We start from the raw sequence: 27,899 nt of genomic DNA, 5'->3' as shown, positions 1-27,899 counted from the left end.
TTAAAAGGAATAAAAACAAAATAATGACAAATTTTAGGAAATAATTTCGTTTTAAAAAGATTTGGTGAAATGATATAATTTGACATTATAATGCTTTTAAAACATGACATCCATTAAATATCTTGCTTTTAAAAAGTGATAACTACATGACGTGTTTTTGAAGCTCGATAACTTAAGATGTTGTGTTTTATAAGCATGATATTAATTAAAATTTTAAAAGATCGAGGAGTATATAATTTGATAAATAAATATAGCACGACAAATTATTACTTGAATATTTTGGGATTACTAAAATATTAAATTATTTTATATTCATGCTACATTTATATATGTTTTTTTTTCCTTTGCATTCATGGGCTACTTGTAATTATAAAATATAAGAATATGTTGACTTTAATTAGAATTTTTTAATTGTGGTTATTATGATTTTTTACAAGTTTTTTTTAGCGTGGTAAAATTTTAAGTATAATTTCTATATTGAGGAAAATTTGTTCAAAATTTTTTAAAAATTTAAAATATTTTAAATCTATAAAATTATAAAGTAAATAAAATTTCTAATTAATAAAAATTATAATATTATAATTTTTTTTCTGACTTAAAATATAAAAATAACCTAAAATTTATGATAGTCAAAATGGGAACAGTTCTGATTACATTTCAATCATTTTATCAAATATTTAACTGTTTTTTTTAAAATGATTTCCTTTAAAATATTACAGTACAACCACAAGGCCTATTATTATAATTTTAAAACACAATATATATTAAATATCACATTTATAAACCATAATATTATTAAAGTATCGCATTTTTAAACTCCAATATCTTCAAACTATACGTTAAAACTTATTTATCCCGTGCTATTTCCATATTTAATTATACTTTGAGCGCGATTTGCGTAATTTATCTAAATTGTCAGCTACTTTGATAAGGTGGGCCCAGAAAAGGAGACATGTGTAATCAACACGTTGCAAGACCTGGGCCAAGCCACAACTCTATCATTTTAATATAATAAAATGAAAAAACAAAAAGAGTAAAAAACAAAAAAAGACGGGTAAAACTACGGTGCTTTCTACTATTTTATTGCTGACAACATAAAAAAACTATCTTTATTTTTTGTTGCTCTTACGTTTGTCAGAGTTAAAAAAGGAACTGTGATTTGGTAGAGAGAAGGAGAAGGCAGGAAGTTCGATGGTCTCCCCCCCCCTCCTCTATTTCTCTTCCATTTACTTCTTACATGATATGATTGTGGCCCGACTTTTTTAGGTTAATTTTGCTGTTTTATTTGGTTATATGTGATGTACAGGCAGAAAGTGGAGAGAGCAATAAGAATAAATTGAAGCTGTATTCTTACTGGAGGAGTTCTTGCTCTCAGCGTGTTCGCATTGCTCTTAACCTCAAAGGTTATGCCTTTTCTTTTGCTTTGCTTAAAGTTTGGATTTGTTTTTGGTTTTTCTTGGTGGGATTTCATTTTCTAGTCTTGATTTTTAGTTTCTTGGTTACAGGGCTCGAATATGAGTATATACCTGTTAATTTGCTGAAAGGAGAACATTTCAGTCCTGGTGATAACTAATTACTTGCTATTAGTTATTTTTTTCTGTTCTTTCACTCTTTATTTCCTATTCTTGTGTTCAATCTTGTATTAAAAGTAGATTTTTTTTAATACATATTGTGTTGGGTAGATTTCTTAAAGCTGAATCCTCTTGGATATGTGCCTGCGCTGGTAGATGGGGAGATTGTAATTTCTGACTCTTTTGCCATTTTAATGGTGACTCATTTTCTATTTTTTTTTTGCTTCTTTGTTATTTATGGTGCTCATCGATTGACTCCCCTTTTAATCTTTCAATTTTTTCTCTCGAAATGTGTAGTATTTGGAAGAGAAGTACCCTCAGCATCCTTTGTTACCTAGTGATCTTCAGAAAAAAGCCCTTAATTATCAGGTTGCATTGCATATCCTTCCTTGCTTTTTAACTACTATATCTTGTTCGCGCACCACTTATACCAACAATTCATCAGCCAACACAATTGGCTTCATTATTGGAAGTTGCAGTTTTGATACGAGTTCCTCTGATCATAAATCTTTATTTCCTGATTTAATTGGGCACAACTGTTTGTTATATATATATATTGGGCATCACTGTCTGTTTTTTTTTTTTTTTTTTTTTTTTTTTATATATATATATATATATATATATATATATTTCTTTCCCATCACATTCAGTTTTACCAACAGCTTGTGTGCCGAGTGTCAAATACTGATTTTCTCTCTCTCTCTCTATTCTCTTCCATTTTAGGCTGCAAATGTTGTCTGCTCTAGCATACAGCCTCTTCAAAACATGGCTGTGCTAGTAAGTATCTTATTGAGATTATTGCTCCTGTTAATCTGTTAATTGTGTTAGAATTCAGATGATGTTTATCTGACATTGTCAGACTACTTATTTTCCTTATGCTGTTTTGCTGCACTCTATTGACAGAAGTATATCAAGGAAAAAGTTGGTCCAGATGAGGTGATTCCTTGGGTTCAGAGTCATATTAACAAAGGGTTTGCAGGTAAACCAACTTTTTTCCTTAATTACTAAGTGGAAAAGTTGAAATTCCTTTCGCAAAAAATAACATCCAGATCAGTCCTCCATGTTGAATTCTTTTTCAGTGTAAAAGCCAGACAATTAGCTTTTCACTTCTCAATTGCCATAGGCTGTCAACACTGACAACTTGTACATACAGACCTTGCTTCTCATGTTCTCAGTCGATATGAGTCATATGACCTGTTTCTGCTATGGTCTAAATTCATTCACAAGAAAAGTGTCACAAGACTTGTAATAACAAGAAACAACTGACAGGTTCATCATTAACTACTTGTATGGTCATGTTCAGTATTTGCCAACATTAGTGTTAAACTCAGTAAAATTATGTTTAAATGCAAATCAATGGATGATAGCCATTTGAGTTTGCCTTGGTCAAATTCAATATAAATATAGGCTGACATGTTAAGGCGTGTTTGTGTTTCTTATTTGAATTTTTCTTGATGTATTGTGTGTCTCAGCACTAGAGAAGCTGCTAAAAGACTCTGCTGGAAAATATGCAACTGGAAATGAAGTATCCATGGTTTGTTTTCTGTTGTTTTTTTGCTTCGTCTTTGTTTTCCTTGGAACTCAAACTTTCATGTATAATATACACCTTTTATGGGACAACAATCTGGATCTAGCTTGACTCTGCTCCCAAACCATGGATCTGGGTTACTGATATGAAATGGTGTTGTTGGAGCTCCAAATGCTATAAGATGGTGGATTTTTGAAGTGCTTGTGACACATTATGCTGAATCCTCACTTCTATGGCATGAGAATAAATTATGATACATTATTTCACCTTGCAGGCAGATCTGTTTATAGAACCACAGATTCTTGGAGCAATTAAAAGGTTCAGTGTTGACATGGTAATTACCGTTCCCTGATTTTTTTTTTTTATTTGTGTATTAAATTCCTATTTTTGCATGTAGTTCATCTGTTCAGTTTGAATTGGTACAAATCAAACAAACATGTGCTTTATAATATCCATCTGTAGTCAGCACTAACATTTTTATCTTTAAATTTTTCTTGTAGTTTGTGTTGCATTTGTTATGGTAGAATATTAGGTTTAATGAAAATATGTAACAGTAATAAAGTTGAGAAAGAAAGTTTAATCCCTCTATGAATCATTCTATTTAACCTGTAGCCACAATTTGTTACAGTAAAATAACTTTGTTTTTGTTTTTTCATCATTTATGTATTGCTCATCTCTCGCCGTCCCCCCCTCAAAATCCCTTGCATTTGAATTGTTGTGTGCAAAGTGATATGACAACTACTCGCTAGATTATTAATTCTATGTTTTAGTTTTCTGTTCATTATTTAACATCCAATTTGACAAATGTGTTCTTGCTTTCTCATTTGTGCAGACTCAGTTCCCTCTTCTATCAAGGTTGCATGAAGCATATAGTGAGCTGCCAGCATTCCAGAATGCCATGCCAGAAAATCAGCCAGATGCCTCACCTTCATCTGTCACTTAGCTGAACCAGTACATCCTGAAGGTAAAGGTCTCCAGTAACATAGCGGAAGCAAAATGATAAATACTTTGCTGTGCATATTGTTCTGATGTTCTTCAAGTTTATTTTCTTATGTCTGTTTTCACTAATGTGCTTGCCAGAATAATTTATCCACCAATAATTTATTGAATAGAATTAAAGATAATGTCGAGCCTTACTCAAGCTCAAGCTTGTTTGTTTATTTATTTATTTTGCTGTTGATGGGGAATGGAGGAGGGGGAAGTAATCGATTCAGGATCTGTTTGAGTAATTTCCCTTTAGTTCTTCCCATATCAGCATGCTTATGTCTTTGCTTATCGTTCTACTGAAATTGGTTTGGTTCATTTTCCTTTTCAGATCAGATTTTCTCATCGGAAAATATCGACGGAAAGCAACAATCAGTGAGATATCGACGTAAAGCTTGTGATTTCTAGTATGACATTACAATAAGGATTTGGTTGTACCAAACATGGATGTATCAATGCTGATTAAGAATAGTAATTTCTGAAAAGAAATCCAATCTCAATTATTCCTTGTAATTTTCGTTTTCATCTGTAACCCACCCTCATGTTATTCATCCAAGCAAGTATAATCCTGCAACTGTCTAGCTTTAAGGTTGATCATGTGATTGGCAGATCTAAAGTCCAGAGTCCGACTTGGGTCAAGGTTTTTCTTTTAGTCGAGATAGACGTTGACCTATTCAAATCCGAGTGAACTTTTAAGTTAATTTACAACTTAGTTGATCTGGTTATACTTGAATGATACTTGGCTTTAATTGTTGTTTCAATTTTTTTTCTCCAAAACTTTTTTTTTTTAAAAATAAAACAATGTTGTTTTGTGAGATAGGCTTGAGTTGACCCATTGATTTATAGGTTGTAGTCTAATAATAACTATGACTACAAGAACAAATTGGAGCAGTTAATTCCTATGTAGAGGGCATTCATTTGCAAATGAACCTTCCCTGATTAGAAGAAGAATAATGAATCACTGCTTTGCAAGATTAACCATACAAAAAAGTTCAAGAAAGTCTTGAGGAATCATTTTTCAATTTTGACTCTTTCTTTTTTTAATAAAACTATTTGGTTCATAGAAGAAGAAGCCAGTCTATTCAAATTGGGTTTCTGGAGAAGGCTCTTAGGAATATTTGGCAAATAAGCCATTGCTTGGTCCAATAAAAGGAGAACTCATTATAGATCAAGCTTCTTGTAGTGGTTTGATACTTTTTTTATTTTAAAAGTATTAAATTATAATTATTTTAAATATATTTTGACGATTTTGATAATATAAAAAATTAAAAAATATTATATTGATGAATTTTCAATTTAAAAACACTTAAAAAAATATAAACGTACTTAATTATTTATATTATAACTTGGTGTTATATTATAATATCCATCCTTTTCTATTTGGATGAGTGAAATACTAATATATATATATAAAATAAAAGGGCACCAATAAAAACTTATATGTAAAAGGGCACCAATAAATTTTTAAAAGAATTATATGAAAAGGGCAGGCATAATTCTTCTATAGCCTTACCATGTGAAAGGGCACCAATAAAAAGAAGAAGAAACAAAAGAAGAAGAAGAAAGGAAAACCCTTGAAAGTATATAAAAACATATAGGATCATGCAACTTAATGTTCTTAAATAACAAAATTAATCTTTGAATATTCACTTGAATCGGGCATATATCATACAATAGAACAGGAAAAAGATCGGTCCAAGTTGTAATAATATATGAGTTGTTTTGCAAGTGGCTCTTGTTAAAAATACTTTTTTATACGACACGAAATATACAATATAAACTTAAATTGTAAAATTATAAGTAAAATATTTTAACTAATTATATATTAACAATTTCAATCAAATAGTAATTAACAATATAACACAATTAAAATAAAAATAAAATAAATAATAGAAAAGTCCGAACACCTTTATTTTATTCACATTGATTCCTCTATTTCTTGAATAAATCGACATACTTACTTCGTTATTTATAAGAAATGAGTCTCTTTAAATTCTAATAAACTATTTAACAGTAATTACTTCAAAGGTCAAGCATGTCAATTTATAACTTTTATTCTATATATTTGCCAGCTAAAACAGAGTAATATATCAATTGATATGTTAATAGTTTACATAAAAAATTATGAAGAATGAATATATATCTAATTTTACAGAAATAAAATCTACAAATAACTTGTATAGTAAAAAAATTATAATAATTATAGTCAAATCAAGCCCTTGATTATCAAATTGCACAAGTTTTGTAAGATACAAATTTTAAAATAATGAAAATGTTAAGGTGCAGATTATCAAAATGTATAATTTTATATTCTTTTTAAACTCGTAAAATCAATCTAATTTTACCGAGTTTGAACGAGTTTGAACGAGTTTTTCTAGTTTTCAAATTTTAATATGATTTAACAAGTTAAATGCATATTAACCCGTAAAAGCATAAGATTTTAACATTCATCTCGTTTTTTTAACAAGATTGCTCGCTCTCTCTCCACTCTCCAGTAGCCAAAATTTCTCTCTCGGTAAAAGTATTAGACCCCAGTTATGCTTTCATGTCAAGATCAACTTTTGGGAAGGGGGGAAAAATGGCACTCGGGAAAATCAATGGTGGCATCATCCAATAATCACAAGAGGATAACATTAGGCAGAAGAAACCGAGTCCAGGAAAATGCAAGCATGGGATCTTTTCCAGTAAATTTACTTTGTGGATGAAACTTCCTCGCAGGATTATCATGGCAGCAAGGAAAGTCAAGCCATCGCACATCCCACCCTCCATAGATTTTGTCTTGATCGATCCAAATTGTTAGCATCACAAAATAAGAATCTCAAATTGGGATTTTCCATAATCTTTATGACAGCATTGACTATGGGCTCCCGTTTCTTATTTTCCTTGCTCGCTTTTTTAACAACATTGGCTCCCATTTCTTACCAAGCCAGCCACGTCACCACTTTCTGCTTTGGCACGATGTATTGACAATGGGTGCAAGGCCAAATGGACAAGAAAACAGGATTTGGTAAACCAAATGGGAACGCCTGTAAAGAAGAAGGAAGAACGAGTCTTCTTAAAGGAAGAACGTCAACTACTTGATAATAATGGAACTTTTGGGCTACTTAGATGCTTACTCTTGCTCTACATGGTTACTTGATTAACCCAGTATTGCTCACAATAGTTGAAATGGATGTCCACCTCAAGCAAAAAAGTCGACAATTCAGCTACAGCACATAACAAGAAGTGGGGTTTTGTGAATTGCGATGCTATCTTTTGTGGTGTAGCTAGAAAGATTGAACCAGGAATTCTAACTTGAAGCAAGGTCTTGCACATTCCAGCCATCAGACAAGAAATGTGGAATTGGTGATTGGTTTGTCGGATTCCGAGACTACTTTGTTGCTAAAAAGCACCACCAACACAAGATTATCATATGAATCTGATATGGTCCCCCGCTTTGTTATGTGGATGCATATATGTTTACGAGAAAGGGCCAATTATCAGCAGCAAAAGTGTCATGCTTATTTCCACCACCCCAGCAACTGTACCTGCAAACCTCTCCAGAATCCAATGGTAAGTTCATCTTAAATGTGCAATGCAACGAGGCACTTTTACAATTCTGTGGAGAGGTAGCTACACATTTACTCTCTGGACAAGAAACAGTGACAGCACATGAAAGATACTGATGCTTTGGGCTAGTTGGATGCTTACTCTTGCTCTACTACTTGATTAACCCAGTATTGTGCACATGGTTACATGTATATTAAACCAAAATTGACGTGGGAAATTTATATAGAATATCAATTATCATTTCACGTTTCTTTTTCCGTGCCTCGCCTTTGACAGCATTTCCTGGTAGCTGGCATTGAATTGCGGTGGGTAGCTTTTGAATTTTGATTGGTCTAAACCATGAGAAATTGAGAGATCACTTTCTGGTCGAGTCAGGCAATAACTCAACTTTAATTTCATAATGCAATTTCAACTACCTGATAATAATGGCACTTTGGGTCAATGGCCGTCTGTGCTCATCCATCGCTCTGGGCCATCGGACCAGTTCTTTAACATGGCGCGGCACTTTCGCAGCAGAAGGTGGACCACTGCTCATCCAACTTGGTAACAATTAAACTTAATTGACTTGGTTAAACTCAAATGATACTTGGCCTGTTTCAATTTTTTTTTTTCTAAAACATTTTCTTTCTTAAAAATAAAACAATGTTGAAGAAAAGGGCACCAATAAATTTATAAAAAGAATTATATGAAAAGGGCAGGCATAATTCTTCCATAGCCTTCCCATGTGAAAGGGCACCAATAAAAGGAAGAAGAAACAAAAACAAAAACAAAAGTAAAACCCTTGAAAGTATATAAAAACATACCGGATCATGCAACTTAATGTTCATAAATAAAAAAATTAATCTTTGAATATTCACTTGGATCGGGCATTATCATACAATATAACAGGAAAAAGATCGGTCCAAGGTGGAATAATATATGAGAGTTGTTGTGCAAGCGGCTCCCATTTCTTACCAAACCAGCCACGTCACCACTTTCTGCTGTGGCACGATGTATTGACAATGGATGCAAAGCCAAATTTACAAGAAAACAGGATTTGGTAAACCAAATGGGAACGCATATAAAGAAGAAGGAAGAACGAGTCTTCTTAAAGGGTTGAACATTTGGATGGAGATCGGGTCCAAACACCACTTTCTTGGAATTTCTTCACCATATTATGTTTAATTATTTTTGTGCTGGTGGATTCTGCTGGCTTGCTTGTGTCGTAACACAACATGGTCGTTTGATCCGGTATTGTCTGACGGGTTGATATGAGAAACTTGTAATCTGAAGGTGAATTCAATCTAAATTTCACATTGAACTAAAAACACATGAATCCTGATTGATCTAGCCAAACCCTGTCTGAACCTGCTGTGGGAACTCCAAGACATAAGAAAAATGAAGCCATCAAAGTAAATTGACCTTAGATGACCCGGTAAACGTGGATCAATTCTATCTTCGTTATAAACCCGAGTCAATTTCCAGGTTAGTCTCCGCCCTGTCTGAAAACTATGTTTAGCAAAAAACATCTGAGACTCTCTAGAAAGAAACTTTAGATGACCAAAGTAAAACCTGTACTAGTCGTCTGTTGCTGATTATTATTTTCAATATGTTGAGATCATTCAACAGGACTTGGCCTATTTAGTTTTCATATTTTTTTGTTCTATTTATCCAAGTTTATTTCTACCATCAACATCTCACAAGGGAGCAGTTGACGTTGCAAGCAGCACCCCTTTTGATATTATTTCGTCCGCCGGAAGCCGGTGACGTTGGAAAACAATACAATTAGCAAAGTGTTCATCAACTGCAGGAGGCAGCTGAGAGAAAGATTTTGAGGTTTGAGAGCCTTCTGTTGTAGCTCAGCAGTCTGTAAGAAATGGGTTCAGGACTTCCGGTTTTCCTGCTGATCACCTGCCTTCAAGTTTTAGTTATAGCAGCAGTGACAGACTCTAATGACTGTAAGTTCATCTATGGTTTTCTAAGCAGAATTAACCCTCGAGAGTGTTTTATATTATTTTGTTATTTGGTGTGGAAGTGCCAACTTACCTCAAATTTTACTTCAGCCTTTGTTCCTTGTTTTCTTTATGTTTAAACCATGGCAACTGTTGTGTCGATCTGATGCAGTATCTTCTCTAAATTCTCTCAAGAGTAACTGGAAGAACACACCGCCGAATTGGACTGGTTATGATCCTTGTGGCGGTGGGTGGGAAGGAATAGGGTGCACCGGTTCTCGTATCACCTCCATGTATGTAACTCAGTGCTACCTGCTTTTGATTGTTTTTTATCATGCTCTTCTTCGGTATATCTGAACATAGAGCATGCGTTTCTGTTTTCAGAGTACTATCAGGCATGGGATTGTCCGGCACGTTGACTGGCGACATCGGCAATTTTCCAGAGCTGCAAACTCTGTGGGTTTTCTCTATGTTCTCTTGTCACCTCTTAGTTCAACTTTCATGCTTGAAAATCCAGTGATGAGTTCTCTATACTGCAGTGATCCATGTGACTTGAGCTTTTAGATAAGTGGCAATTAAACCATGTAGTTATCTGATATCAGTTCTGCATACAGGGAATTGTCTCAAAACAATGGTTTGACAGGAATTCTCCCATCAGCAATAGTAAATCTGAAGAAGCTTCAAAATCTGTAAGCAAACTGAAGTTTTTCTGTGCTGTACTTGAGCAACCTATCTATTCTGAGCTACAAACTCAGAACCTATCTCTTACTGGTTACTTTACATTGGATGCCAGATTCCTTGTTGATTGCAATTTTAATGGACCAATTCCTGACGAGATAGGATCTCTAACACAGCTGGTCTCATTGTAAGAATTTCTGCCGTCGCCATTTCAGAATTTGATTAGTAGAAAACAGAACCTGGAGACAATACTTCAAATATCATCTGCCTAGTCCGTTGAAACATGGTGTGCAATATTTGCTCTTCAATTTCTGTATGCAATTTCCCAAATTTCTTCCTGTGCAGATCTCTAGCTTCCAACAACTTCACTGGACCAATACCACCTTCCATCGGCAAAATGTCTAATCTTTTTCTGCTGGATTTAACCGACAATAAACTCAGCGGGACAATTCCAGTATCTGATGGGACTTCGCCTGGTTTAGATTTGCTGCTAAAAGCAAGGCACTTGTATGTACTATGGATCATTTCTGTATCTCTTTGAAGCAGTCATTTGGAGTTGATCTATTTCTCCAGAATAATGTTCTGTAATTGCATCCATTAATTGCAGTCATTTGGGGAAAAATCAGTTCACCGGCGGAATTCCATCAAACCTTTTCAGCTCAAATATGAGTCTCATACATGTGTAAGTTATCCGAAAACCTGATAATGTTTTCTGTTGACTGTACATGTAATTAGACATGAACAAGGAGAGTAGAATCCTTGAGATTAGAAAATCCGAAAACTCAAACAGAATAGTTAATCCTTTTGAATGTCTTACTCTGAGCAGGCTTTTTGACAGCAACCAACTCAGCGGCAGCTTTCCTTCTACACTGGAACTAGTAAAAACCTTGGAGGTGATGTGAGTATATGTCCTGATCATAGACTGGAACGTTTCCAGTTACTTGATATTAAATATTTTGTCTTGTCAACAGACGTCTAGATAGGAATTCATTAACCGGGCCCATCCTTTTCAACTTCACCAGTCTCCCAAGTCTTTCCGAGCTGTAAGAACACAATTTCTCTTCAAATTTCCTTGAATTTTATGTTACCCGCTCTACTGGATTAAGCATAACTTGCTATTTGTTTTTAGGTACTTGTCCAACAATAATTTTTCTGGATCAATGCCTGACCTCAGTGGCATGAACGTCCTCACCTATGTGTAAGTAGCCTTTGATTATGCAAAATCTAAATCTATCTTCAGATTGCTAAAGTGGGACTCCAGTATTCCCTTTTCCACAGCTCGGTGCTGTCTCAGTTTCAGTGTCATATCTGATTCTCGGATTCATTTTTTATTTGCAGGGACATGAGCAACAATAGTTTTAACGCATCATTAATCCCACCATGGTTTTCAAGCCTACAATCCATGACATCATTGTATCCCTCTCTCTCTCTATCTTTCTCCAAACACACACAAAGCACAGAGGCAATATAACAATATTCATACCTTGCGCTTTTGCTCTCTTGGATAATGAGAAAGTGTTGATCTCTGGTAACCCTAATGGGTAAACTTTGTGCTGACAGAATAATGGAGCGCACACAGCTTCAAGGACCAATAAATGCCACTCTCTTTAGTCCTGCCCAGTTACAGTCTATGTAAGGATCACCTTCTTCTCAAAAAGCATTATATTTATACTCGATTGATTGGAATCAATACTGTGAAATCTTTAGTAAAAACCTGATAAAATCCAGTGATGTTTAAAGCTGATTCTTCTGACTTGTGTTGACAGAGTATTAAGTAACAACCAGCTTAATGGTACATTGGATTTGGGCAGAAACTATGGGAGCCAACTGCTACTCATTGATTTGCAGAACAATTCCATTGGTGAGTTTGCACAAGGAACAGGATACAGCAAAGAATTATTGTAAGTGACTTCTATGAATCTTTTTATCTCTTAGGCAAGGAACTGAATCTGGTTTATTGCTAGAACACGGAATCCGGTATCTATCATAATTGTATCAACTCAGATATAATGTTGTGCAACTGTCATAACTTTTCAGGCTTCTTGGTAATCCGTTTTGTCAGAAGATGCCGTCTTCAGAACAGTGCATAGTTCCCCAACAGCCAGATTCTTCATATGCTACACCAACAGAAAATTGTGTGGCTCGTTCTTGCAATGCACAGCAACTTCTCAGTCCAAACTGTAACTGTGCAAATCCAATAACAGGAATTCTACACTTCAGATCATTTTCCTTCTCGGACTTTCAAAATGGAAGCTATTATACTCTTCTCCAGGCTGCAGTGATGGCATCTTTCAAGTCCGATCAACTTCCCGTTGATTCAATTTCTCTAAGTGTTCCATTGAAGGATGCTTATGATTACCTTGAAGTGAGGCTGGATGTTTTTCCATCTGGCGTTTCCTTTTTTAACCGGACAGGATTTTCTGTCATTACATCTCAGCTCAACAACGTAACTTTTGTCAAACTCCCAGATGCTTTTGGACCGTTCTTTTTCACTCTTAATACCGACAACTACTTTACCGGTAAAGCAAACTTTGAGCAGAAACTTGTGCTTGATACTGAGCTGTAATCCAGAGTTCCCATTCCCTGGACACTTTCTATAGTAGCACCAATCAAAATAGCCTACAATACTACCTCAATGTAATCATAAATATGATGCAGGTTCGAACAAGTCATCAAATACTGGGATCATCATTGGAGCAGCCGTAGGTGGTTCTGTACTTATGCTACTCTTACTCATGGCTGGAGTTTATGCTTTCCATCAACGGAAAAAGGCAGATCAAGCTGCTCAACTAATGAATCCATTCGGTAAACAAAACCCAACACTTCACCTTTTTTGTTTTGAACTCCTGGGAATTACTCATCACTCCCTTGTACAAATGCAGCATCATGGGACCAAAATAAAGCCAACGGAGCCGCTCCCCTGATAAAAGGAGTGCTAAGTTTCTCTTTTGATGAGCTTAAAAAATGCACCAACAACTTTTCTGAGGACAACGCTCTTGGATCTGGGGGATATGGGACGGTAAGTTGACTATACCTGTAACTTGGAGAATATATCAGCATAGATTCACTTCTTTAGGATACTTCATAGAGGTGCTTTATCCACTTCTTAAGAGGACATGTCCATGTTGGACCATGACAGCATTTCTAAAGCTTTCAGTAGTACTTCGCTACACGATTATGACAATCTCTATATTTCTTTCTCTGAACTCAATTTGCAATGTGTTCTCAGGTTTATAAAGGAACCCTTCCCACTGGTGTGCTAGTTGCCATTAAAAGAGCTAAACAAGGATCATTGCAGGGCAGTCATGAGTTCAAAACTGAGATTGAGCTTCTATCAAGGGTTCATCACAAGAATCTTGTCAGCCTGTTAGGTTTCTGCTATCAGTTAGGTGAACAGATGCTGGTCTACGAGTACATTAAAAATGGTACTCTTACAGACTGTATTTCAGGTATTTTCACATCTCTCAATACAAAACTAATAGCTTGCTGCATCCTCTATTGTTCTTTTCATAGAAATTAAATCGAGTTGAAGTTCTTACAGTATGTGACTTTTAATGCCCATCACCCTTTACTTATATGAGAAGAATATAATCCTAAAAACACTAAAGACAACATGGAAAATTCTCCCTAGTTTCTCATCAGACAATATCCTAATGATTTATGCAGGTAAGTCAGGCTTCAAGTTAAGTTGGACGAAGAGACTCGGAATAGCAATTGATTCAGCTAGAGGTATTGCGTATTTGCATGAGCTTGCCAATCCACCCATCATACACAGGGACATTAAGTCCACTAATATCCTCCTGGATGATCAGCTAATTGCAAAGGTTGCTGATTTTGGTCTATCAAAACCCTTGGACAATAATGAAGCTCATGTTTCTACTGGAGTCAAAGGGACATTGGTCAGTATAGCATCTTTCAAATCATTATTCAAAGTATAGAGAAATATAATGCAAAAACAGCTAAATCTATTTTATCTGCTCAAATAGTGATAGCAAGGATTCATAGCAGTAGTTTCAGGACCAAGTCCCCAGCTTCCTCAAAATATTAATAATGGAGCCTTGATAACTGTTTTAGAAGAATAGGAGAATAAGAAATGGTGCAAGGCACCTATCATTTTCCCTAAGTTTGTATGTACTTCTAGGCCTAGCCTGCAGGCAAGGCCAGACATGCATGGACAAGCTTATTTTCAATCACCTGCAACGTTCCACTGTTTAGGCAGACCTTTGCAGAAAATACCCTGAATTTCCCTTAAAAGAAGTTAAAGGTTAAATGAATTTAAACAAGCTATAAAGACTAAAGGCTAAAGTTTAATGAATTTCGTAACATTACTATAAAATGTGCCTGAGATTGGATTTTCTGCACTGGTGTAGGGCTACTTGGATCCTGAATATTTCATGACCGGACAGTTGACTGAGAAAAGTGATGTTTATAGCTTCGGAGTGGTAATGCTGGAGTTAGTTACTGCTCGGAAACCAATAGAAAACGGGAGCTATGTTGTGAGAGAGGTGAAAACAGCTATGGGTAACCAGAGGACAAAAGATTCAAGCAACCTAGATGCCATCCTTGATCCCGCTCTTGATCCCGGAAAACCACTGAAAGGCGTAGAGAAGTTTATTGATCTGGCGATTAGGTGTGTCGAAGAATTGGCAGCCAACAGGCCTACAATGAATGAGGTGGTTAAAGAGCTTGAGAACATCCAGCAGCTGGCTGGTTTCAATGGCAATGCTGAAATGGTATCCACCTCAACAACGTACAGTGAGACAACAGAAGGGAGTTTTTACCACGATTATAACAAAAATGCCTTCTTTGAGTACAGCGGAACCTTTCCACATTCTGAGATAGAGCTTTAGAAATAATTTTTCATTACACTCAGAGTGTTGAACATAAACCTCTTGCAGTTTCTTTTGATCAAGCACATCACTTACCTTCTTCAACATTTTGATACTGTTGTTGTATATAGCGGGATGAGAACACACAAATACCTTTCCTCTCTGTTAAAGCATGCAGAAGCATAGATCTCTGTAGTTTGCCAGTCTCCATGTGGAGAATGTACCCTTGCATGAGTCGAGTTTGAGATTTTTTCACATTTCCAAAGATTTTACCCTAAGAAAATCATGTTAGGATTTATTTTTCTACTTCCAACCTGTTTGTTTCACTTGGTGCTGAATGTTTTATGATGCTGGACAGGTTCTGATCTTTAGCAGATACGAAATATGAAGGCACCGAGTTTTTGATTTGCAGAACATGCTCTTTATACTTGACCAAAGGAAACTGTTTAATTTCCCATTAATCCACAGCTAATTACCATTAATTCCCCAAAGTACATTGAGGTCAATTATCTTTGCTATGCCTGAAAAAAACGCAGACATTTTGTTGCCCTAAAAATTGCAACCTGATCCATGGAGTCGAGTTAGGATTTTGTTGCTGTACTTTTGCTTGCCTGGGTGCATTTCAGATCCATGTAATCCACGGGGATACTGCAAAACAACAAACACATGAAGAATAATTTTTTTGCTAAAATGGACTTTCACCACAAGAATCCTAACGTATCTTTTTACTAGTTATTTGAGTGTCAGCCATTAATCAGAACAAAAATTACGACCTTTTTTTGTACTGTTTTTCTTATACGAACAAAAGTTAAGTTTTCCGCATGATCCATTGATGGCAAATCTACAAATGAATATCCAAAACTATCAGATTCTTTGAACCTGTTAAGGTTTCTTAACAAGTGAAGAAGAAATGAAGAAGAATTGAGGTGAAGAACAGAGAACTGTTCTGAGAGGATTCGAGAGAAAAGAGTTGAAACTGAATTTACTGTATTCTTGATATTTCGTGTGCCTTACTGATAACCTTCCTCATGGTTTTATAGCAACTGAATTTAACTACTAACTGACTACTCTAACTAACTATGACAGCTGTAACAATATGTAACTAACTTTGACTAACACTAACAGAATTAGCCTTCGCCTTGCTAACGTGTTGTAGAAGCTACTAATCCTGCACCACCCTTAGCTTGCCCATATACTGCCTTCCTTCTAGGTCTTCTCTTCTCAGATCTTCACAAGCCCCAGTCCTGGAGGACCTAGAAGGTTAGGGTTCCAAGCTCATCACCATGTTCTTCCTTTTGTCTCGGAAGGAAATATAGAAATTTAATCAAAAAGCTTGGACACCGGTGACTGCGCTCAAAAGTCAACCTTTTCTCATTTTGTTTATTCAGGAATAATTAATTACTATTTTGTTTTTATACTATAATAATAAGAATATTCTCGAATTAATTTTGTTATCCCATTTATTTGTTCTTGAATTAATTCTTACATTAATCAAGATAAAGCATTTTTCAAGTTAAAAATAGATCGCACAAAGGCAATTAACATTAAAAAAAAAACAATTAATCCCTAAAATTAAAACTTAAAGAGTGGTAGAAAGTTAAAAGAATGAAGCAATCGCCATTGACCACCAAATCAATATTTTAACTTTATAATTAATTAATGTTGATTTTACCAAATTCAATGGAAAAATTAAGAAAAATAATTGAAGCAGTAGCAGCTCATTGCTGAAAAATTCAAAGTGCTGGGGCTCAGAGGCTATGCTTTCTTTGAATATTTAGGTATATGCGTAGTAGGTAGCAGCAACGTCCTGGTGCCGATCTGTTTATATATTTTTTATTCATTAAAGAAGAGTGATAGGTAAAAAGTCTTTCTTTGAAAGTCATCTCTAGGGTTTTCTTAACTTTAAAATTAGAGGGAATGACATCGTTCAAAAATGATTTGGGAAAACTCTATAGTTTGACCTCATTGTATTTTTGAAATTTGATATTCACTAAATATTGAACTTTTAAAATGTGACAATTATATATATATATATATATATATGCATGAAAAAGGACCAAAATAGATTGTGAGATGTGTGCGCTATATCTATAAATATGAATCGAAAAAATCTAAATAACTATATAGATTTGAATATTTTCATGCACAACAAACAAAATGTTTTTATTTAATAACAACTATGGTTGTGAGAAAATCTTCATGTGGGCGGGCTCTAAATACAGAGATCAAGCTCGGTAGGCACGTTATCCAAGTATTTTTTGAATTATTTGTTAAATAAAATAATTAATTGCATCAAATTATTGTAGTTTGATATTTATTTAACTTATAATATGTAGGTTATTTGGACACCTTACTCGAAAGAAATATTGGTTGTTACTCTAGCTGTTTGCACTAGCAGGATGAATATATGGATAACAATGGTCCCCCTAATATGTTTTGAGATCGATGGACAAACTACACTTCCTAGATTGGGTAATGCGATAGTTCAATTATAAACAATACATTTCAACCAATACCAATTTGAGTGATGTTTTGTGCGCCATTACTTGCAGGAGTAAAAATGATGATTATGACTAGTTAGGCCGATATAATACTTATATATCACAGTGGAATGCACAAAGAAATGAGATATTTATAGAGATGCATTATGTGGTTACTGACAAAGAGTATATAATTTGATACATGAATATAACACGATGAGTTATTATTTTGGATCTTGAGCAGATTCCTTCACTTGAAATTATGTAGTAAAAGTAACATGCTCAATAGATTCAACATCACATAAGTATTTTTATAATTAATATATGTTAAGCATTGAGTTTTATGTGTTTATTTTTTAATTGAACATTAATATTTTATTAATATTAGGGTGCCTTCTTGTTACGAGAGGGTGAAGATGTCGCATCTTATCTTCTTAGTACTAAAAAAAAAAGTGAAATTCACATAGGTGATTAAATATTTGTTACACTGAACTTGAAACTTTTAGAAATAGGCTAACTCTTGATGATATTGTGGCAGAGGAGGAAACCACTCAGACAGGAGTAAGAGCTGGATTCGATTGTGCTACTGATGAACCTAGATCATGTAGTAGATGGTGTAAATGTAGATAAATAGATGAGTTATGTTTATATATTTTGGGATTACTTGAATATTGTATTATTGAATTATTTTATATTCATTTTGCATGAATATATATATATATATATATATATATATATATATATATATATATATATATATATATATATATATATATATACTGATGAACCTAGATCATGTAGTAGATGGTGTAAATGTAGATAAATAGATGAGTTATGTTTATATATTTTGGGATTACTTGAATATTGTATTATTGAATTATTTTATATTCATTTTGCATGAATATATATATATATATATATATATATATATATATATATTTTGGTATTCCTAAGGCTACTTGTGATTATGGATATGAGAATATATTGAGTTTAGTTATAATTTGTTGATTATAATTATTGTGTTTTTTTACAGGTTTTTTTAATCGAGATAAAAATTTTAAGTATAGTTCCTATATAAAGGAAACTCTGTCCATATTTTGATAAAATTATAAATATTTTAACTCTCTAAAATCATAAAGTAAATAAAATTTCAGATTACACAAAAACTATGATTTTATCATTTTTTTAGGCTTAAAACATGAAAATAACCCAAAATATTATAATAGCCAAAACAATCAAACTGTTTTGGCTACAATTCAACTATTTTATCAAATGTTCATCAATTTCTCAAAACAATTTTCTTGAAAATATCATGGTTCAAAAACATGATATTTCATTAATGTCATGGTTGTGAACTGCAACATTAATTGTCACTATTAAGAAACGTAACATGTAACAATTGTGGCATTTCTAAACCATAACATTATTAAAATGTCGTGTTTTTTAACCACAATATCTTCAAACTATGGTATTTTGCCACAACTTTTTTATCCCATGCTTTTTTGGTATTTAATTATATTTTGGTTTAAATTAAATATGTTTAGCAAACTCTTAGAAAAAAAAATCATTTTAATGTTTTTCAAGAAAAACAGTTTGAAAAAATGATATGATCTTAGATTGATTTGACCTGAATCTTTAACATATCTTTACATAAAACTAGGTTTAATAATTTTTTTTTATAATACTATATAATCTTATTTTTACCACAGTATATACAAAATAAAAATGCTATCATGGAACCATGTTGCTGGTATATTATCCTTCTTGGGTCATCGAGGACCTATCTCATAATGTCTTAAAGGTCCTTTATTAAATACGTTTGACCTTGTTTCTCGTGGGATTTATTACATAGATTTAATGCCACAACCCACCAATTCCTTAGCTGGATGGTCCCATGTCTCAGACAAGCCTGTTTTATTTAAATTTAACAAATTTAATTTAATAGAAATCTCTGTGTTTGATTGAAAATTGCAAAAGCTTGAAAATTAATTTTTGATATCTTGACTTGCTCTAGCACGCCAGCCGGCCTCCAAGTTGTCCCCTTTCATTATTAATTGAATGAAGGTGTTTGGTGAGAAGTCTATTTTATGTTGTATTTTTTTCTTTAAACTTGTGATCATGATATGAGAAATGGACAAAATTGTGCAACTCAACTTGAAGACAAATCCTCTTGACTTGGTATAATAGCGTGCGGAGATTAGTCAACTAGACAATTTTTTTTGGGTGTGAGTTTTGATTTGGTATAATTTGGAAAAAATAGAAGGCCAAGTTTTCAACAGTTTGAATTGAAGACCTTCATGTGTGAGATTTAACTGCTGATACTAAATGGGATTTCAGTTTTTCGACTTTACCAACTGAAAACAAAGAGCTTCCTGTAGGGTTACTTGAGAAATGGGTTCAAGAATTCTTGTGTTCTTGGTTGTTGCTCTAATTCAAGTTTGTACCACACCAGCAGTGACTAACAATGGTGATCGTAAGTTCTTTACAGTTAGTGTTTTCTTGTTTTTGGTAAATTACTTAGAACATGCATGTTGTTTTAGCACTCTTTTGATCCAAATTAGTATCAGCTGTCTAATGACCTCTTGTCTAACATATACTAAGATGAACTGTAGATTTAGGACTCCAGATTCCACTTGCTTTTGCAGTTCCAAGAGTCAGGGAATCATTTCTGGCATATGATTTACTTGGTTTTGATTCTGTAATTCTGGTTGTAAAGTAGAAGCTGGAGCTGGGAGATACTTTGTCAAACTCAGAAGTGTATCCAGCCTTCATTGGATGCTTTTTCCTGTTCTTATATGATGATTGTTGGAACTGGTGCTAGGCCCCAGAATTGTCCATTAGGCTCGTTCAATCTGGGGAATAAGACTAATTATTGTAAATTCGTTATTAGCTTTCCATATATAGACCCTCAATATATGTATATTCTTTTGATTCCTGATGCAGTTAATGCTCTGAAAGCTCTCAAGGATGTCTGGGAAAACGTTCCACCAACATGGGTGGAGGCTGACCCTTGTGGAAGCAGGTGGGATGGCATTTTGTGCACCAATTCGCGTGTGACTTCCATGTAAGTCATTGGCTTTATTTCATCTTGTACAGCTTATTGAGGCTTGCAGATCATTCCTTCCTCTGCTTTTTTAGATTAATCTGACTATTCTCATCTGCAGAACATTGGCAAGCATGGGATTGAAAGGGACACTGTCTGGAGACATCTCAAGCTTGTCAGAATTGCAGATTCTGTATGTCTTCACTCTGTGCACTATTACCTTTTTTTCTTTATGTTATGAAAAGGATCCAAGAATCCAATCTACAACTAATGTGCTCGGATTACTGTTCTAAAGGTTGATGCTATGCGTTAAGTACTGATTAAGTTCATGCCTCACTCGCGTATAGAGCTTTTTGTATTCGAGAAGCGCATCGCTTAAATTAACTGTTGCCAAGGGATTGATTTCAGATATAGCGATTAAATGATAGAAAAAAGGGATTGATTTCCTTGGAAAGGATTGCTACGATACATTTCTAATAATTGCATCTTTATACAGGGATTTATCCTACAACACAGAATTGAGTGGCCCTCTTCCTCCAGCAATTGGGAATTTGAAGAAGCTAACAAACTTGTAAGGGGAAACTCTATTGCGCTATAATGTTATCTGATGCTCAATTTCTTTCCTGGTTTCAGTCCTGATCCCCCCCCCCTCTTCCATTCTAGAATACTGGTTGGCTGTCGTTTCTCTGGTCCAATCCCTGATACATTAGGATCTTTGCCACAGCTCACCTATCTGTAAGTGTTTTTCAACTTGTAACACTTTCCATGCTTTACCGCAACATCACTGTATCAACTACTGTTCATGATTCATAAACAACCATCTTCCAGTCCATGCTTATTGTAATATTCTTTCATCATTTGAAGTTCAGTTTATGCCCGTGGCATCATTTCTAAAGCTCTTCACTGGTATTACCTGCAGATCTCTCAATTCTAATGGGTTCACTGGATCAATTCCCCCTTCACTTGGCAATCTAAGTAATCTTTATTGGCTGGATCTTGCTGATAACAGGCTTACTGGGCCCATCCCAGTCTCTACAGGGACTACTCCTGGCCTTGACCTACTGGTTAATACAAAACACTTGTATGTCGATTCTCTTTGTTCTATCCATCTCATTGCTTCTTTCTAACTATAATTAACGACTCTGTTTTCCATGTGTTGATGTTCCTCTAAAACCTATTTACAGTCATCTTGGATTTAATCAGCTCTCAGGCCAAATCCCGCCTAAACTTTTTAGCTCAGGGATGAATCTCATACATATGTAAGTTCCATTCAGTTCAAATGCTGGATGATGCTAAATAACTACTTCATAGATTGGATATGAGATCGTTTTTCTTTTCTCGAATTTTTAAGATTACTTCACTTTTGTTTGAATCTTTTGGAATTGCATAATTCATAATCACAGATATCTGTCCATTTAAGCATTTTTTTGATTGATTCTTTTGGTCTCTTTGTCCTTCTTTCGGCAGACTTCTTGAGAGCAACAAGCTGACAGGTAGCATTCCTTCCACCCTTGGCCTTGTGACGTCTTTGGAGGTTGTGTAAGTATCGATATTGGAGACTCAAAGTCATTTTGTACTGAGATTCCTGATGCTCAATGTTGTAATTGTATATGCAATGTCGGTTACAGGCGTCTTGATAATAACTTGCTCGCTGGAACTGTTCCTTCAAACATCAATAATCTTACCAGAGTCAGTGAGATGTAAGTATGGAGGGGAGAGACCTTCCATTACAGCTGGTTTTATTGAAGTCATTAATATCTCTTATGGGAGTTTTTTCTATGTTAAGTGTGTTGCTTGGTGTCCGATTTTCAGGTATTTATCCAACAATGGGTTAACTGGGCCACTTCCCAACCTTACTGGCATGGATCTTCTCACCTACTTGTAAGATTTTACATGGTTTAGACGTACATATAATCAATTGTTGAGATGGATTCTAGCTCTACTTTTTTCTCTCTGTTTATTTTGACGAAAATGTTGTTTGCAGGGACATGAGCAATAATACTTTTAACGATACAGAGTTTCCTCCATGGTTTTCAACCTTGCAGTCTTTGACAACATTGTATGGTTCTCTGCCTCCTTTCTCAGTCTAAATCTGCTCTCCCTGAACTATGACATATACACTCCTAAGCTCATTAAAAGCACAAACGCTTTCCATCATCTTGCTTTGAATGAGCTCTTATATTACAGCAATCTGCGTGTCGAAACGCTATCGGCATATCAGTCATTTGTTTTCTTCTCTCTTAAACTCAAGAAAGTTTCTCTATAAATTATTAGTTCTTATTTTCTAATCACCTATCTCCACATACACCTTTAAGCAGCATAATTTTTGGGCTGTATATTCGTTCTGCGCTTCTGTAACATTTGGCTTTCTGTACTATCTTCTTATTGAATTTTAATTTATTTTTTGGTACAAATTCCTTTTGAACTCATAAAAACTTGGGAGTCTAACCTCCAATCTGAGCAAGTAATATCTGCTTGAGTAATCTCTAACTTGTAGATGAATGAACCAGTACATTAAGCTTCTCACAGCTTTATTATCTTTCATAACTCCTCTTTTTGTATTTAGCTTTGCTCGTCCAAAGCTCTATTATCTCCTTGTAGTTTCCATAAAATGTGCTATTGATTTGTTTGTGTAAACAATGCTATTAGCATCCACTTCCTGAAACCTCATTTTTCATATGCATTTGTTTATAAAGGCACAAGACTTGATATTTCTCATGCTTTTGCTGACATAATGCAGCCTTCTTATCTTTCCCACCATCCATTCTCTTCATATTGATGTAAATCTTGATAAGTTTCTCCAGCTTCAGTTATAGGGCTTGCCTATCTTCTTGGTTCTTTGTGTGTGCATGCACGCAAAGCTCACAATGATCAAGTGCATGAGTGTCTAGTTGCTGTTTGAACTTGAAAACGTAAAAAGAGATTAAGACCCCAGTCTTACTATGCTATCATTACCTTCTCATTGCAGGGTGATGGAGAAAACGCAACTTACAGGACAGATTCCTCCTGACTTCTTTAGCCTTTCCAATTTGCAGACTTTGTAAGAGTCAGCTTCAAGCTGTTCAACGAAAATTAGCCTATTCCTTTCTTGGATTCATACAAATGGGTTTAGATAGATATTTCCATGTTATGACATGGCTAGTTGATAGCTGATTTGACTTCTGGTGACAGGGATGCAAGAAATAACAAGCTCAATGGCACATTGGATATTGGAACAAGCTCTATAAACCAACTGTCATTGGTTGATTTGCGAGAAAATCAAATTTCTGCCTTCATAAAAAGATCAGGAGTAGAAAAAGTGGGCGTAATGTAAGATGCTTTGTTTGTATCCATTACACTGCTAGACAATACCATTTCAGTACTCTTGGGAAAGTCGAATTGCCAGGATGTATGCTTGTTTCTAGCTTTATCTTGTTTACCTGTTAAAATTTTGCAGACTTGTAGGCAACCCAGTTTGTCAGGAAACAGGATCAGTGACAGAAAGTTACTGCAGTGTTCCCCAAACCGAATCTTCCTATTCAACGCCTCCAAATAACTGTGTAGCTTCTTCGTGCTTTGCTAATCAGACTTCCAGTCCGAACTGTAAATGTGCATTTCCATACACAGGACTTCTACAGTTCAGGGCTCCTTCATTCTCGAACCTGGAAAACAGCACTTATTACACTGTTCTTGAAAAGTCCCTGATGGACTCATTCAAGTTACATCAACTTCCTGTGGATTCAGTTAATCTAAGTCATCCAAGAAGAGATTCATCAACTTACCTTGTTTTGAATCTGCAAGTGTTCCCATTTGGCCAAGATCGTTTCAATCGAACAGGAATTTCAAGTATTGGTTTTGCGCTGAGCAACCAGACTTTCAAGCCTCCATCGCAATTCGGACCTTTCTATTTTATGGGTGACGCGTATCTATATTTCGCAGGTAGTCTCATAACTGATACAAAACTACAAGAAAAACTTATCCTACTGTTTCTCCTTTCTTATTGTAACATCTCTCTCCTCCCTCTTTCTACTCATCCAGATGAAGTTACAGGATCAAAAAAATCATCAAACACTGGTGTTATCATTGGAGCTGCGGCGGGTGGCTCTGTCCTCCTGCTGCTATTGCTGGGCGCTGGGCTCTATGCTCGTCGCCAAAAGAAGAGAGCAGAAAGGGCAACTGAACAAAACAATCCTTTTGGTATGAAAAGGCTTTGATTATTTACTTTGTGTTTACAGTTAAGGAGTATCTTGGATTTGTTTTGTTTCTTTTTCAGCACACTGGGAATCAAACAAGAGTATCGGAGGTGTTCCTCAATTAAAAGGAGCCAGAAACTTCTCTTTTGAAGAGCTCAGGAAATACAGCAATAACTTCTCAGAAACCAATGACATTGGTTCTGGGGGTTATGGAAACGTAAGTCTGATTCTCTCTGAAAGCCTCATCTTATGTATCCGCGCATGGATTTTTGCATTTGTACTATTCATGTTCCTGCTGCACATTTAGATTAAAGTCAAGAAAACCCTTAATCTCAAGCTCTTCGGAACTGGTGCACAACACTTGATTTTTGTCAATCGTGATTCTTATATTACAACTTCACTACATCTGGTCTGGTTTTCTAAAATCTTTACATGGTAAACTATGCCAATTTTGTCCTAAATCCACCCGACAAAAACCTGTGAAAAAGAGGCCTGTTAGTATTCAATTTTACTGGGCTCATTTCTCACACAGCATGGAAAATATTTGCTTAACCATATTATAATTTCAAAATACACTTGCTGATGTTCTTACCTTTCCAGTGAAATGCTTTTTTGTTCTGCACTTCAATTATTTACTGATTCTTTCAAAAAAAAATTTCCCCTGATACTGTCTTGTTGAAGGGATCCAAACGCTTTCTCTAGTTCATTGCCAGAAGAAGAATCCCTCGCATTGATGTTTTTTTGTTCTTTTCTGGTTTCGGAAAAACATGGAATTTAAATATGATAACATCCTTACAGGTTTATAGAGGAGTTCTTCCTACTGGAGAACTAATTGCCATCAAACGAGCTCAACAAGGATCGATGCAGGGTGGGCTAGAATTCAAGACTGAGATTGAACTTTTATCCAGAGTCCACCACAAAAATGTTGTAAGCCTTATAGGCTTTTGCTTTGACAGAGGTGAACAAATGCTCGTATATGAATTTGTTCCAAATGGCAGTCTCATGGCAAGCCTATCAGGTACTTTCATCGCCCCCCTATATATGAGCTATCAATGCTTCGATCTGATACTTGGAATTTGCTACCATACAATCTTTTTTTTCATGAAAATTTGGTGTATGCCATCTAACAAACCTCTATTGCTTTAATTCTTGTGCATAAACTACGATTGATCTTTTTTTCATGAAAATTCGCACTCTCCTTTTTGTTCTTTCCAATCCAAGCAGGGAAGACGGGAATCAGGCTTGATTGGGTGAGGAGACTAAAAGTGGCCCTTGGCGCAGCAAGAGGTTTGGCCTATCTGCATGAACTTGCCAACCCTCCCATTATCCACAGGGACATAAAATCAAGCAACATACTATTAGATGAGCGTTTAAATGCAAAAGTTGCCGATTTTGGTCTCTCCAAGCCTATGGGAGACAGCGAAACGGGTCATCTGACTCATGTTACAACTCAAGTGAAGGGGACGATGGTCAGTGCCTCCATACCTCCACTCCATCTGCGTCATGCCATTATTTCTTACTGTTTTTACGGTATCCTGGAATTAGAAAGAAAAAAAAAAACCATCATCTTGGCTCTGTGTCTACATGCAAACCGGCCGATTCGTTAAATGTTATATTACGAGATTACATAAACTACGGTTGATCTTACAAAATGAAATGCAGCTTTGGCACGACCGGACTGGAGGATAGAACTGATTGTATTAATTATTGCATTTTTTTTTTCCAGGGTTATATGGATCCAGAATATTACATGACCCAGCAGCTGACAGAGAAGAGTGATGTTTACAGCTTTGGAGTTGTCATGCTGGAACTATTAACCGGAAGAAGGCCGATAGAAAAGGGGAAGTACGTGGTGAGAGAGGTAAAGACGGTATTGGATAGAGCAAAATATTTGTACAACCTCGGCGAGCTTCTTGACTCAAGCATTGGTTTAGACACAACATTGAAAGGTCTAGATAAGTTTGTGGACGTTGCATTGCAATGTGTAGAAGAGAGCGGAAGTGACAGGCCAACAATGGGTGAAGTGGTGAAAGAGATTGAGAATATCTTGCAGCTTGCTGGTCTGAACCCTAATGCGGATTCTGCATCCACTTCGGCGTGTTACGACGATGCAAGCAAGGGAGGCGCTAAGCATCCATACATTTTTAGCAAGGATGCCTTTGATTACAGTGGGGGCTTCCCAGTTTCGAAGGTAGAGCCACTATGAGTGAGCGTATGAGCTTGGCTTGGCAAGTGTTTCAGTGATGCTTCTTGCTCGAGAGTACCGAGTTGCCATTTTTCTTGTGTTGTTTGCACTTTGTAGCATATAATGCATCAGAACTGTAGTTATTTGGTTTGTGAATATTTAATTTAGCACATGAATTCTCAGAACTGCAGTTCTTCGTTTGTGAATTTGCAAATTTGAATCTTTCAAAACAAAAGAAAAAAAATCTCCAAAGCTTCAAACTTTATTCTTTTAATTATATATATATAAGTTTTTAAAAAAAAGATAATAAAAAAAGGCTCATCCCATCCAAATTCAACAGGCTCAAAAGCAAGAAACAGAGTGTGGGAGGAAGAATGAGGGAATGTGACTGTGGGGTTTTTGAGACGTGGAGTGTTAGGAAACTTTAATAAAAGTCAATATTTGTATATACACTAGAATTTAATTATTTCAAGAAATCCAACGTGGATTTCGGATTGGCTTGATTGAACCCATGCTCTTGAGTTTGGTCACTTATTTTTCAATTTTATCATTGCTAAATAAATCAGAATCAATTAAGTTTTAATTTAGGCATAGAAACATCTAATTTTAGATTAAAAAAGTTTAGAGATTAATATAATTTTTTTTAAAATGTAATAATATTATTTTAATTAAAATAAATTATACAGGTTAATCTAATGATTTGATATATAAAGGGAAAGACTTGATAATGAAGAATCTCAATTATTATTAATAATAAAGAATTACGAAGACTCTCTTTTTCATAACATTGATAATGATATGGGCCATCAAATATTAGAGGACAAAATGAACTACTGTAGTGGTCACCAATGCTGTTGACGGTTTCCACTTTTTTCTTTTTTTTAATGTTATTGTTATCAGGGAGTGTAAGCAAGTTGATGCAGAGCATGCAGAGCTCTTATATCATCGA

At 35.1% G+C, this 27,899-nt stretch overlaps 3 protein-coding genes across 6 annotated transcripts; all 3 read left to right on the top strand.

The window, feature by feature from the left end:
- The first annotated feature begins 1,037 nt into the window (after positions 1-1,037).
- LOC118050114 (glutathione S-transferase zeta class) lies at positions 1,038-4,596 on the top strand. Its single transcript, XM_035060362.2, has 11 exons — positions 1,038-1,194; positions 1,307-1,403; positions 1,506-1,562; positions 1,683-1,768; positions 1,869-1,940; positions 2,295-2,348; positions 2,475-2,550; positions 3,044-3,105; positions 3,374-3,433; positions 3,932-4,063; positions 4,415-4,596. The coding sequence occupies exons 1-10, from the start codon at positions 1,192-1,194 to the stop codon at positions 4,040-4,042; spliced, it is 678 nt and encodes a 225-aa protein (XP_034916253.1). The 5' UTR covers positions 1,038-1,191; the 3' UTR covers positions 4,043-4,063; positions 4,415-4,596.
- A 4,029-nt stretch (positions 4,597-8,625) lies between these two features.
- Positions 8,626-15,327, top strand: LOC118050115 (leucine-rich repeat receptor protein kinase HPCA1). 4 transcript variants are annotated; one of them, XM_035060365.2, is made up of 20 exons: positions 8,626-9,096; positions 9,339-9,569; positions 9,736-9,856; positions 9,948-10,019; positions 10,178-10,252; positions 10,357-10,428; positions 10,587-10,748; positions 10,849-10,923; positions 11,068-11,139; positions 11,213-11,284; positions 11,371-11,439; positions 11,580-11,654; positions 11,802-11,873; positions 12,008-12,142; positions 12,279-12,760; positions 12,900-13,046; positions 13,124-13,260; positions 13,471-13,690; positions 13,908-14,140; positions 14,612-15,327. In XM_035060365.2, the coding sequence occupies exons 2-20, from the start codon at positions 9,488-9,490 to the stop codon at positions 15,089-15,091; spliced, it is 2,853 nt and encodes a 950-aa protein (XP_034916256.1). In that variant the 5' UTR covers positions 8,626-9,096; positions 9,339-9,487; the 3' UTR covers positions 15,092-15,327. The 4 variants fall into 4 exon arrangements, with proteins under 4 accessions (XP_034916256.1, XP_034916255.1, XP_073264876.1 ...); XM_035060364.2 differs by having other exon boundaries at positions 9,323-9,569; XM_073408775.1 differs by having other exon boundaries at positions 9,316-9,569.
- Positions 15,328-19,590: 4,263 nt separating this feature from the next.
- On the top strand, positions 19,591-27,135 carry LOC118050117 (leucine-rich repeat receptor protein kinase HPCA1). The gene is made up of 19 exons (XM_035060366.2): positions 19,591-20,023; positions 20,494-20,614; positions 20,715-20,786; positions 21,090-21,164; positions 21,257-21,328; positions 21,513-21,674; positions 21,778-21,852; positions 22,061-22,132; positions 22,222-22,293; positions 22,406-22,474; positions 22,578-22,652; positions 23,562-23,633; positions 23,765-23,902; positions 24,030-24,511; positions 24,611-24,769; positions 24,846-24,982; positions 25,564-25,783; positions 25,990-26,234; positions 26,492-27,135. Exons 1-19 carry the CDS (start codon positions 19,942-19,944, stop codon positions 26,969-26,971), a joined length of 2,880 nt encoding a protein of 959 aa, XP_034916257.1. The 5' UTR covers positions 19,591-19,941; the 3' UTR covers positions 26,972-27,135.
- The last annotated feature ends 764 nt before the right edge of the window (positions 27,136-27,899 follow it).

The sequence above is a fragment of the Populus alba genome, chromosome 4, assembly GCF_005239225.2.
Source record: "Populus alba chromosome 4, ASM523922v2, whole genome shotgun sequence".
In the NCBI taxonomy this organism is placed as follows: domain Eukaryota; kingdom Viridiplantae; phylum Streptophyta; class Magnoliopsida; order Malpighiales; family Salicaceae; genus Populus; species Populus alba.
This window is presented reverse-complemented; position numbering and strand designations above follow the sequence as displayed.

Excerpts from the sequence above, each read along its gene's own strand:
- LOC118050114 (XM_035060362.2), top strand. Across the intron at positions 2,349-2,474 it reads TTCAAAACATGGCTGTGCTA|AAGTATATCAAGGAAAAAGT; the intron begins GTAAGTATCTTA and ends CTCTATTGACAG. Across the intron at positions 3,106-3,373 it reads CTGGAAATGAAGTATCCATG|GCAGATCTGTTTATAGAACC; the intron begins GTTTGTTTTCTG and ends TTCACCTTGCAG.
- LOC118050117 (XM_035060366.2), top strand. The coding sequence starts at position 19,942 with ATGGGTTCAAGAATTCTTGTGTTCTTGGTTGTTGCTCTAATTCAAGTT. Across the intron at positions 22,475-22,577 it reads ATGGATCTTCTCACCTACTT|GGACATGAGCAATAATACTT; the intron begins GTAAGATTTTAC and ends TGTTGTTTGCAG. Across the intron at positions 23,634-23,764 it reads CTTTCCAATTTGCAGACTTT|GGATGCAAGAAATAACAAGC; the intron begins GTAAGAGTCAGC and ends TTCTGGTGACAG.
- LOC118050115 (XM_035060365.2), top strand. The coding sequence starts at position 9,488 with ATGGGTTCAGGACTTCCGGTTTTCCTGCTGATCACCTGCCTTCAAGTT. Across the intron at positions 12,761-12,899 it reads TACCGACAACTACTTTACCG|GTTCGAACAAGTCATCAAAT; the intron begins GTAAAGCAAACT and ends AATATGATGCAG. Across the intron at positions 13,047-13,123 it reads TCAACTAATGAATCCATTCG|CATCATGGGACCAAAATAAA; the intron begins GTAAACAAAACC and ends GTACAAATGCAG.